This window comes from Passer montanus, unplaced genomic scaffold (genome assembly GCF_014805655.1).
Source record: "Passer montanus isolate IOZ18808 unplaced genomic scaffold, ASM1480565v1 scaffold20, whole genome shotgun sequence".
NCBI classification, from domain to species: Eukaryota; Metazoa; Chordata; class Aves; order Passeriformes; family Passeridae; genus Passer; species Passer montanus.
In genome coordinates this window covers 11,209,920-11,222,571 of record NW_024366592.1, presented here as the reverse complement: position 1 = coordinate 11,222,571, position 12,652 = coordinate 11,209,920, and the positions used below count along the sequence as shown (strand labels likewise).

The 12,652-nt window shown below is 38.4% G+C and overlaps 1 protein-coding gene across 4 annotated transcripts in view; it reads left to right on the top strand.

Moving 5' to 3' along the window:
• Positions 1 to 12,652, top strand: part of DGKI (diacylglycerol kinase iota) — a 205,171-nt gene that overhangs the window by 110,537 nt on the left and 81,982 nt on the right. For all 4 annotated transcript variants that reach the window (XM_039708217.1, XM_039708216.1, XM_039708215.1 and 1 more), the window contains 7 exons: positions 2,028 to 2,141; positions 2,661 to 2,798; positions 3,944 to 4,022; positions 7,942 to 7,997; positions 9,004 to 9,066; positions 9,296 to 9,369; positions 10,635 to 10,746. In XM_039708217.1, the coding sequence (XP_039564151.1) occupies positions 2,028 to 2,141; positions 2,661 to 2,798; positions 3,944 to 4,022; positions 7,942 to 7,997; positions 9,004 to 9,066; positions 9,296 to 9,369; positions 10,635 to 10,746 (636 nt within the window). The remainder of the gene's footprint in view (positions 1 to 2,027; positions 2,142 to 2,660; positions 2,799 to 3,943; positions 4,023 to 7,941; positions 7,998 to 9,003; positions 9,067 to 9,295; positions 9,370 to 10,634; positions 10,747 to 12,652) is intronic.

Below are 12,652 nucleotides of genomic sequence, written 5' to 3'. Positions count from 1 at the left end.
GCTGGAGGCATCAGCTGAGAAATATATTTCCATCTGTTTTCTTTTCCATCTGAGGAAGGGGGAAAAAGATTATCATTAATATATTAAAAGAGAAAGAACACAGCTACATTGAGTTGGACCATCCTATTTCCCTTTGCTGAACTGTGCGAGAGGTGGCAGCACCTTCTCATTAGTATGAGCAGCGCTCCACTTCTACCTCTGCTGCTGCTCAGTTTGAAACAAATTAATATCTAGTTATTCCCAAAGCCATTACATCTAGAAATGAAAAATCTGGCTCAAATGGACTTAATGAATATGCAATGAGACCAGATGTTACCTCTCATTACTGAGGTGAATCAGAACTTTATAGTAACTTTTCCGTTGTCACTTCAGGGCAGAAGAGGAAAGCTTTGCTTTCAAAGCAGTCAGGAGCTTTCTGTTTACAGGGAAATGGTAGTATGTGTCATCCTGGATTGTGCAACTAATGTACAAGGTTTAGAAGTGACCTTAAGTTAAATAGCAATGTAGTGCTTATAAATTGAAATTTGTTCATCAGTTAAAAGCATTTACAAAAGTGGTGGGTATTCTGATGTTACCTGTATCAGTGGGAGGCTGAAGAACAGATGTGTGGGTTAAGTCAGTGGTAATGACAATGACCAACTTCTTTAAGAAGTCCTGGCCCTACTGATGTTATCTTGACTTTTTATTCTGTCTCCTGTTATCAATGCAGAAGTATAGATATTTTGAAAAAGAGAGGATTACTTACCTCTGAAAATCCCTTTAAAGACCTCAGTATTTTTGGTGACATCCAAGGTCATGAGAGCTGTAAGTACTTGAGACGGCTGTTGTCAGACAATGAACTCAAGTAGGGGATTGCATCCCAGATGAATGCTTTAATAATTGGACAATTGGTTATGATAAATAGCTGTCTGATAAATGCCATTTGTGCAAAATTAAATTTATTTTGAAGAGACTTGGAGAAAGAAATACCCTAGAATACTAAATAGCATGGTGCTTTCTCTATTTATCAGACCACCTCCTCTGCAGTTCTTCAAACTCCAGCTATTTTTCCTGATGGCCATGTTATGCTGGGTGCCTTTTGTGAAGCTGCCCTGGTTTGGATTGAGAATATCTTTGAAATCACAGTAATATTAGTTGGGGCAAGAAAAATTCAATCCAGATGTAGTCAGGATTTATTTTAAATAGGACAGTTTTCTGTCCTATTTAAAAGCTCACACTTGCAGTAGAAACTGCATCTTTGAAAACCAGCAACAGGAAAAAAAAATCTTCTGTTAATTTTTATTAATTCTTTATCTAAAAATGCAGCACAGGTTCTTAATTTTTTTTTCAAAGTGACAAATAGTTTAAGGAAGGGTCCTTTCTTTTTGCAGCAAGAATTTCAGTCACTAAAAGTTTGATAACATCTTTAGCAACAATTTTTTTTCCCCTTTGAAAATTACCATGTAATGAAAACAAAATAATTTACAGTAATTTGTTCCTTCTGGCTAGATTTCTATTTGAAAGCTTTATGTAGTCTAGAAGAAAGATAGAAGAAATAGCTCTCTGAAATAACTAATAGCTTAGGATAGAAAAAAGACAGATTCAACGTTCCAAGCCATAACCTCCAACTCTAAGCTGTAGTCTGCCTTTCAGTCTAGTATTTTATTATTTTATTAGGTGTGTATATCTGTATATTGTATATATATATAGATATGATGCCTTGTACTGGGTGAAATAATTCAGCACAAGGGTCTCTTCTATGGGAGAGGGAGACTTGTGAACAAGTTCATGCTTGGCAGGACAAGTTCTGAGACACCATGCTGTTTTAATGTGTCTCTCATTTTCTTTCATAGCTGTTTGTCAAAGGTTGAGTTTCTTTTGACATAATAGTAATTAAAAAAAATTAGCTTGAATTGTCCATATTATTTTTCATTCATTTTTAGATTTCTTTTACTTGATCTTCTCTGTAAAAAAGAATATGATATGATCAAAATATGTATTTTTCCCTATAATATTCCTAAAGGTTCTCCTAATTTTCATTTTTATAGGTGGGCTGGATCCTGTCCATCCTTGATGAGCTGCAACTCAGCCCCCCACCTCCTGTGGCTGTCCTTCCACTTGGCACTGGGAATGACCTTGCCCGCACCCTCAACTGGGGTGGGGTAAGGACTGGCTGGGGTACCTTTATGTGGGGGTTCTCAACTTGCTGCTCAGATTTAGTTGTGTGGGGTGGAATTTCCTTTTGGCTAAAATAGCAGGCAGGGCTGTGTCCAAAGTCTGTTTCACTCTGGCAGAACGGTTTGCTTCAATTTGCAGTCTGGGATTTTGAATTACTAATGTTGTTGTTGCAATAAAAATGTACGTAGATGTATCTGGTATTTCAGGCCAAGTAACAAGAACAGTAAACAGGCTTCTAATTTAAGCATAATTTAAACTTTCTCTTTGTTTATCCTTTACTACAGCTCTGGGCTTATTCCAGGAAAGGCAGATATTTGAATTCCTCTTCTTATGGCCTTTGCCTGCTGTAGACTTGTACACCTCAATAGCAGCTTATTAAAATGCTTGATCAAAAATTTATCGAGGATTTTAGGCATGTGTGAAAGGAGGGTGGTCTGTTGATAATTGATAACTTGATTTGTTTTCATCATCCATGGCTGATACTCTGGTCACTCTGGTGTCAGGGTTACACAGATGAGCCAGTGTCTAAGATCCTGTGCCATGTAGAAGATGGAACCATTGTCCAGCTGGACCGTTGGAATCTTCAGGTTGAGCGCAACCCTGATTTGCCCCAGGATGAGCTGGAGGATGGGGCACGTAAGGTTAGAGCCTGTTTTTTCCCATGGAAACTACAGAATGCTTATGAACCACTTTGGGTTACACTTTAAACAGCATGGGTGGGGAGTTCTGCAACTTTTAAATTTTCTATTTGCATCTCTCCCTTTGATTCTTTTCATGTGTCAGTGATTCCAGAGTTGTGTGAAAGGCATTTATTTGTTGTTTGAAACACCTGGGCATTGAACATTTATGTCAGATTAAATCCTGGGAAAAAAATCCCTAGCATTTTATCAGGAAGGTCATTGTTGCTTTTCTCTAGTTGCAGGAAAACTGCCATCCATTCCCCAATCAGACAAAACTAAAAACTGGATGCAAAATTTAATTCCTTAGGATTTTGCTAATGGATACCAGCTGTTTCCTACTTTACAGTAAGGTGTAGGGTGTTTTTGTATTTAACTTCTTTCTCTGTGGGTCTCCGTGTAATCTCCACTAGTGTATCTTGGTAGTTGAAGAATGGGAAAATTTTTGCAAGGAAATCACATAGTAATTTATCCTTTGGACTGGAGATATTGAAAATAGTACAAATCTAAAAAAACTTCCCGATTCTGTGAACCATTTTCTTCTTCTCGGTGATAATTTCCAGCTTATCTATTGGATGATACAGTTGCCTGTCTACAGCCCCACTGGGTATGTGAAACAATGAAGAGGCCAGATGTGTGCCTGCCTGCCTCATGCATCCTCAACAGGATTAAGGCTTTTTCTCTGGGACTTGGCTTGCTCCTGGTTATATATGGAGTGAGAAGAACACAGCTGGAGCTTCATTTGCCATGCTGAGCTTGAAGAGCTAGCAAAACCTTTGAAAACCTTTGTGTTGGTGATATGTTAAGTGGTGCAGCCTTACAGGAAATCTAAAAAACAACATAAGGAACCCTTTGATGTGTTAACAAAGCCACACATATGATCATAGAGCACTGTAGGTCTAGTCGTGTTCTTTGGGCTCTTGTATCTGATAATTTTTCACAAGCCATTACTAACCCTCAGAGGAATCTTCTGCTTACATTTCCATGATATGTTCCACTTTGTTCTTAGTAGGTTTCCATGATAAGCCAAGTTTAGATAGTTAAACCCTGGTGTGTTGAGAAATGTTCCATTCACGTTGTTTTAATGTATCTTTATTACCTAATTATAGCTTCCCCTAAATGTCTTCAATAATTACTTCAGTCTTGGATTTGATGCACACGTTACGCTGGAGTTCCATGAATCCAGAGGTAATAATAACTTTTTATTTCCTTAGTCATGGGGATGGGCAGTCATTTTATTAATTACAAATAGAGTTGGTTTTAACATCTGTTCTTATAATTCAGAATAAAGTTGGAACATAAAACCTTAAGATACATACAAGAAGAAAAAGTGATTGTGTTATGAGTTTCCAAGGGACTTCATGATTAAGAAATGAAAAAAGTACTAAGAAGACTGTAATATACTGCAGGAAAAAGGCTGAGAGAGGAGCTTTACAAAGTGTTAGATCTTGTGAAGGAGATAATATATGTCAGGTGTGAGTGTGGAAGTGGAGGGAAGAGAAGAGCCACAAGACTGGAAGTGGCAGGAATATAATTGTATTATCAAATGAACAGCTGTTACCTATGGATCAGTATATCATACCCTGGACTTGGTACAGACACAGTTCTCTATGCAAGTTAAAGGGTTTAATGTCCACAGAAGTGTCAGGAATTTGAGCAGTTGTAGCACTTTGTCTGTCCCCGTGTCAGTGGCAGTTATGCCACCCTGCACAGGCTGACATGTGGCTTAAAGACTGATATGAACAGCTTTGCACTGATATGAACAGCTCTATTTATATGGTTTAGGCAGGTGCGCTTTTAGAAACAAACTTTGCTCAGGTGTCTGCCTTCAGCTTTTGGTCATTCCAGCTTCCTATGCAGGTATTTTTTTCTGAAACACAGTCTTCCTCATAGTCACTGTCATGCTATCAGAGTGTCATTTCAAGATGAAAAGATAGCACTCTAATGCCAGGCTAAATAAAGAGCAGGATACATGATGGAATGAGCTAATGCATATTTTATGATGTTTAAGACTGCTTCAAGCTTTAGGAATAATAATGAGGGGCCACAAAAGGGCACAGGAATGAAATTATGACAGCTGTATGCATTTTTCTATGAGTGCATGTCACTCTGCATTGCTAATGTGACTGTGAATATACTGTATAGATTAAATGCATGGCTACTTTCTCATTTAATGGAGGCATTATTTAATAATGAAGTTATGAAGCCCTATAAAGGATGAATGTTATTCCAGACATGCCAGGGTTTTAAAAATTTACACGGGTGAAAAAGCACTTGGCAGAGCAAGCTGTGTGTCTGAGTATGTATGGCCAGGAGAACTTCTGTAGCACAAGTCTTTGCTGCTGGTGTCATCCTTGTCTTCTCAAATGCTAAAATATATGAAATGAATTCTATGTATTTTAGAAGAAAGCTTATAGGAATGCCTTGAAGGTGTTGCTGGCTTGTGGGTTGTATTGTTTTTCATGCGGAGTTGGGGTTGTTCTGCCTGGAGAAGAAAAGGTTCCTGGGAGCACTTTTTATAGCCTTTCAGTATTTGAAGGGGATTTATAAGAAAAATGGGTCCTGTTTCAATAGGACAAGAGATAATGGCTCTAAGGAAAAATAGTGTAAATTTGGATTAGATATAAGGAAGAAGATTTTAACAATGAGGGTGGTAAAACACTGGCACAGGTTGCCCAGAGAAGTGGTGCGTACTCCATCCCTGGAAACATTTGAAGCTGGATTGAATGAGGCTCTGAGCAACCTGATCTGTGAAGATCAGGTGAAGATGTCGCTGCTCATTGCAGGGGGTTGGACCAGATGGACTTTAAAGGCTCCTTCCAGCCCAAGGAATCCAGTGGCTTGGTGAATGAAGCAATGAAAAGCAGATTATGATCTTATTTACCACAGATGATAATCCAGAGAAATTTTTAGCAATGGTAGTAAAATGTTAAGTACTTGCACAACTACAGCATTTGTGCTCTTGAGGTAATTGGCTGCATACATTTGCTTATTTGGAACTATTGTAATCACATATAGTATTAAAACAAATTAATATCATGCCTGAAATCCAAAGATAAATTGATATAAGCTGTCAGCTTTAACTTTAAGCAGTAGATATTGGTCAGCTCTTCTATTTAGAATAAGCAGTGATTGCAGTGTCTCAGAGGAACCTATATATTAATGTGGCCTTTTCCTTACCAACCTCTACACTTTTCTTCTGACTAATCAGATTGAGACTTGAGGGTTGGATCCAAGCCTGATGCATTTAGCTTTGCTTTTTTGGGGAGTGTTCTGGGCACTGGCTCTTTCCAACTTCCTCCATTGTTATCCTTATGCTTTGGTAGAGCATGGAAGATGCAATTTACTTTTGATCCCTCAGCTGTGCAGGACAGTTCATCTACAGGAAACTTCCCCACTGCACACAGACAGAGTCCAACACATTCCATTTTTCTATTTCTTTGATGGTTTAGGAACGGTGAGGATGGAGTGAGCCTTGGATATGCACTCAATAATTTACTTATTCTAATCAGTTTAAGGCTCTATTTTACTTCACAGAGTCCTTCCTCCCTACCCGTGCTCATCTGTGTTGGCAGAAGTAGGACCAATAGGTAGAGGGACTGCTGAGTCCCTGACATCAGAAAGGTTCCTTTTCCTGTTCTAAACTGGGGCTTTAGTTAGTGGGGGTATTTGTCATAAGATCCATGTAAGGTCCTGTGCTGGGGTGTCTGCTGTCTGGAGCCATTAGGGATACTCACATGAGAGAACGTGCAGCACAGGCACTAAGTCTCCAGAAGCCTTCTGCTGCTTAGCATGGGGTGTTGAGACTCTCTGCAAAGAGCTGTGAGCTCAATAAGTGAGAGGAGATTGACTTATGCAGTTAAATTCATTGTTTGAAGTAGAAGTGACTGATTTTGAATCACCTGTGACACAGCAACAGACATAGTAACTGAGCCAACAAGCAAATCAGAAACCTCAAGCAGCTCATTCTTGCAAAATGGAGCCAAATTTTGTGAGAAGTAGTGGCTTTCAAGAGACCTGGAAGTATTGTTTTAAGTGGTCATTTGAGAGGTAATTTGGATGTGTCCACACTAATGTGATGCTTTAGCCAGAAGGACTGCCTTGGTAGTTTGATGTTTTCTCTAGAGAATCAATGAGTCAGGGTGAATAGTTGGCACCAACACTGAACACAGGGTAAGAAGGGCTGCTTCTGGAATCTCTAGATGTCACAAACAAGGAAAGCAGTTTGCAAGGAGGCTCAAGAATGAACTGTATTCTGGGAAATGTGCCTTATATTGGGAGATTAAGGGAACTCCATTTACCTTATTGGGAAGAAAGTTAAGAGGCTATTTAATCAGTGCCTATGAGTATTTACTTGAGGAGAAGATATCTGATAGTTGAAGGCTCTTTAATCTGACAGGGAAGTATAACAAGATTTAGCAGCTGGCAGCTGAAGACTGAAAAATTCAAGATTGGAAACCGCCACATTTACATTAACAGTCAGAATAATTAACCATTAGAGGTACATTACTACTAAACTTAAAATTCTCCATCTCTTGGAGTCTAATAAAAATGAAACCCGTTTCTAAATAGGTTTTAGAGTAACTAATTATCTTTTTCCCTTTTTAAATTTTTTTCTGCAGAAATATTTGGGTAAAAATGCTTATTCCTTAGTAACTCTTTAACACATCAGAATTTAGGGGCTATTTAATCTTGTAATTTACTAATAGTTTACTCCTGGTTCAAAACATGAGTTATTGTTTCATAAATTTCTAATAATTCTTACACATTTGTTCTCCATTGTTAGAAAAAGAAGTATTAAAATTCTATTCTATTCTATCATAAGATGAATAGTCTGAGAGGTGTTAAATTAACTGATTGAATTCTTGTTACCTCTTTGCTATATTTCCACTCTCTGCAAGAAAAGGGAAGGATTCAATACCAGTGTTTGAAATCTGATAGCAGAGAAAGGCACAGATGGGGGACTCACACAGAAAACATATTTATGGTAATATTTTCTATGAGTGATACACTGAAAGCACTGTAGTGCTGGCAGGGAATGTGAAGGTATGATGAATTCTACTTGTTTTATTAGGTGTTCATACTTTTATTTTTCATCCTTTCACAGAAGCAAATCCAGAGAAATTCAACAGCCGATTTAGAAATAAAATGTTTTATGCTGGGGTAAGTTGAGATTTGTCTTACAGAATGATGTTAACTTAGTTGCTTGAATGCCTTCTTAATTACCTTCCCCCTCACTTTCTCACATCAGGAACTTATGCCAGTTTATTCTGCCTGTTACAATTTCAAGTGCACTCATGCTGTTTCTGGCCACACACAGGTGTCTGTAGAAAAGAGCCTGTGGTACTCTTATTGTACAGAGCTGGGCAGGTGAGAAAAGTGCTACTCCTTTAGACACAGTCCTGGTCATATCTTGGTCCCTCTGCTTCTGGCTCATAAGCTTCTCAAGGCACTGCTCTGCTTCTTTCAGGGCCCCAGAACTGCACTGACACTGACTTTCCTAGAGGAATTCCCAATATTTTGGCCTTCATCTTTGTAGCTTTGAGGAGCAGTCTTGGTTGTAGGGTGGTGGGTAGTGCAGGGCACAAACCAGATATTTGGAGTGATTAATCGTGGGTGAATATGCACATATAATTTCCCATATAATGGCTCCTGTGCATTCAGGAGGGAAATGGACAACACTTCATTCTAAAGCCATTAAGAGTAAACACTAGTTTGATAATGAATGACATATAATGTGCCTTAAATATGGAAACAAGTACGTAAGCAAGAATTGTGCTTAATGGCGAGGGAAATGGACAACACTTCATTCTAAAGCCATTAAGAGTAAACACTAGTTTGATAATGAATGACATATAATGTATTTCTAGATGATAACACCCATGTGCCTTAAATATGGAAACAAGTATGTAAGCAAGAATTGTGCTTAATGGTTCAGGATACCATTGAACTTGGGGGTCCAAGGACTTTTTTTCAATTAAGCTCCCAAAAGCAGAAGTATCACAATTTAAAACAAAAACAACAACAACAAAAAAATCAATAATGTCTTCTGAGAGAGTAAGTTTGACCAAAGGAGGGCATTTTGGTAATTAGCTCTGTGGAGGGATAAGAACTGAGAAAAAAGAAAGAGTGGAAGTGCTGACAATTCCTGCACTGATTTCTGTTGCAGGCAGCCTTTACAGACTTTCTGCAAAGAAGCTCGAGAGATTTATCCAAACATGTTAAAGTTGTGGTGAGTATAAGAAATTGTGTTATAATATTGTGGGAAGGGGGTGGAGGTGGAGGTTTGGAGAGAGAATGAGGTGAGAGTTTAATGGCTCTGTTACTTTTCAGTTTTGAGCATGACATTTGCAACACATTCCAAGGAAAGTCTTGGGAAAGTTGTTACAAAGCAGCAACACTTCTCTTGTCTGTGGCTCCATTCAGCAATTTCTCTGTGCTCTGTCACTTTGGCTTTGTAGTGTGATGGTACAGACCTGACTCCAAAGATCCAGGAGCTGAAGTTCCAGTGTATAGTGTTTTTAAACATACCCAGGTAAGCTCAAGACAGATTCTTGAAGTTATGCAAGAAAAATAACAATAGTTTTCAAAAGACACCTAACAGTTTTCATAGGCTGGATGAATGTACAGGAAGCATTTTCCCACCTCATTGAGAGCTGGCTCATTATAATGCTGTTAATGAGCTATGCAGAATGGCATCAGAGTTCAGGGTGCAGCAAAACCATTCCTTAGAAAGTTAAATATCCTGATACAATAGAAATGCTTAACAAATACACTTTGAAAAGCTGTGCATCTAACCTGCAAACAAGTAATTAAAGGGACAGATATCTGGTCTTGTGCTTAATTAGAGTCCAAGTGTGGAAAAAAAGGAAAGGGGGAGGAGGGGACAGAAATGGAGAGAGGGGAAGGACAAATATTTTAGCAGTCAAGGAATACCAAACTGCTGAAAGAAGTCAGTTTTTAACGTGTTACAAGGTGTCCTTAACAAAAATAAAGCTGAGTTATCAAAAGTTGTTGGTATCCTGTTCTCTAGAACGGTAGTCTCCAAACTTAATTTGATTGTGCATTTCTGTCAGAAAAAAGCTTTTAAGCACCACGTCAATATATGTATATTTATAAATTATATACATGTACCTCTATTCTAGTATTACAAACAATATATATGTTTTTAATGTTTGCTTTCTTATTGAAAGTAAAAGTAATCGTTTTCTTAATACGCTCTAATTGTCTTGTCAGTTGTGGATTTTTCTTGCATGCACCCCACTTTAGACAACATTGCTTTAGACAGCCTCCTACTTTGCTCCACAAGCAGTCCCAAGCACTTAATCTTTTGAGTCCTGCACTGCAAGCTTTGAAGAAGGGGTGACTTGTTTTCATCTCTTCAAAGTTCCCCTTCTATCCCTTTCAGATCACTTTTAGATCTATTCTCTGATGGTAGAGAGATGCCACAGCTGTATCTGTTCCTGCTTCTTATGTCTCCCTGCCTCCTCAAACTATGCAACATTTTGCATTCCTTGTGCTGAGCTAGCAGGGAGAGGGGAAAGAGGGGCAAAACAGCTTTATGGCTCAACAGCTTACCAGCAGGAATCAAAGCAAATAGGGTGTACTGCTGCTCTAGGACCTATTTCCTGATGTTTCCCCATTTTCCTCTCAGAGAGGAACCCGGTAATGTTTATGATGAGTACACCTGAGGGTGTTGTATCATCTTGGGAACAAAAAGAAGAGGCTAAAAGGCTACTAGTCAGGACCCATCAGGGCAAGCTGCTTTCTCCAACTGGCTCTCCAAACCTCTCTCTATAGGTATTGTGCTGGCACAATGCCCTGGGGGAACCCTGGTGACCACAGAGACTTTGAGCCCCAGCGTCACGACGATGGCTACATTGAAGTCATTGGGTTCACCATGGCCTCGCTGGTGAGTACAGGGGTGCTGCCAGGCTGGGAGAGCTCTGTGGGCAACACTGCAGAGTGCAAAATACTCCTTGTTACTGAAAAACAGATGTGTTTCCCCACAGATAAGGCCAAAGCGTGCTCTGCTGTTAAATGGCAGAGCTAAATAGTTATTTTCTATTAAGAGAAGTGTTATTTACTAATAAAAAGTATTACTTCCAAAATATGCTGATTTGCATGTGCAGTGCTCTGAAGTTAAATGGCAAGATTATTACAGTAAGAGCAGTATGATAAGGAACATGAAGTCATGATTTTGCTGTGGCAATGTTCTATGATCAAATAAACACTGCTTTCTCTCTTTGGCTTTTATATTTCATTCTATGGTATTAAAAAATATTTTTAAGTATAGATGGTATATAAATATGAAATATATTATAAACTTATATGGACATATAGTTTCTGTATGCTCACCAAAAGTCTTGTGAAACTTTAGTAATAGCTGTGGAAGACTTTATTAGTATTTCTTGAGTGAATTTTATATCTCCTTTTTATTCTGCTAGAAAAAGGAAATTCAGCCAACAATTTTAATATGTCAGTGCACTTTCTTCCAATGCCATCTTTAAAGTGAACTAAAACTGAGATACCATAAAAGCAATCTTTCTCTAAATGCCCTGGTGTCCTGCTATGGCAGTGGCCAAACACTGTGACAGTGTCTTCAGGGAGTGGTTAAATGCAGCCAGAGTTGGCAATTTTCTCCATGCTAACACCAGTCTACCTAAGGCACTGCAGCTTGGGCCTAGTGTGCCCAGCAGAAGACTCACAACTGGACTTGCTGTCAAGTTTCTATAGCTCACACTTAGCTCCATACCTGTAGGCCTTTGTTGCTGCTGTCTCATGTAAGCTAGTTTAAGACAAAGATAGATGAGCCTGTTTTAGCTAAACCCCTTGTTATGTGACCTGCTCGCAGTCCATATCACTTTCAGTAAATACCCATGATAATTGTGTTTGTTTCCTCAATGAGTAAGTCAGTCAAATCTAATCTTCAAAGTAAGCAAAAGGCAGTCTTGGTCAATCTTTCCATTAAAAATTTTTCTGAGTTAAGGATACCTTCCTGGACTTTTTTATTTCTTTTTTTTTTTTATGACCAGTGGATTAGGGAAATAACCCACAAGAAAAAAATTTGGTTTTTAGCCTAGTAGATTCTTGTGGAATAAAAGTGAAGAGGAGTTTAGGACATGTTTTTGAAAATGCTGTCAAACTTTAGCATGTACAAACTGACAATTTTCAGTCAGAAGATTTTTTTTTTTTTGTTTTTGCCACTAACACAGTTCTAGTCAATGGAGGTGGATAGATCTCAAAAGCTACCAACAATTTTAGTTAGGGCTGAATTTAAGAAGTAGGACCCTTTGAGCTTCTGTTTCTCTTTAAAAGAAGCCTAGTTGAGAATTGTGGGTCTACAGGTGTGTTTTTGGTTGTGATGCTGAAGAATGATTATAACCCTAGACTGCATTGATATAATCCTAACTTGCCTTGTATGTCTCAGATGTGCTTGTTGTACCTAAGTAGGTCTGTGAAACCAAACAAAAGAACTACTTTATAAAAAGCATTATTATATTATTGATCATATTGTCAATTGATCCATCATATTAAGTGCACAGGCCTTGACTTGTGTTTACACTGTTCTCTGTTAGCATTGCATTAATATGAGAATTTTTTTCTGCATCTGAGAGATGAGAGTGAATTGTCACATAATAGTCATATTCATTAAAAAAATACATTTCTGCCCAAACATGTCTGCCTAGGACTTGAAGGATCTGCTTATTGTCTTCCTTGCTTAATTTCTTTGAAGTGAATTCTCTAACATGATATTTAATTGTTTTAACAAGGTCCTTCTGTTTGCTCTTTTCAGCCTGTCTAATGCTGAGGTTGAC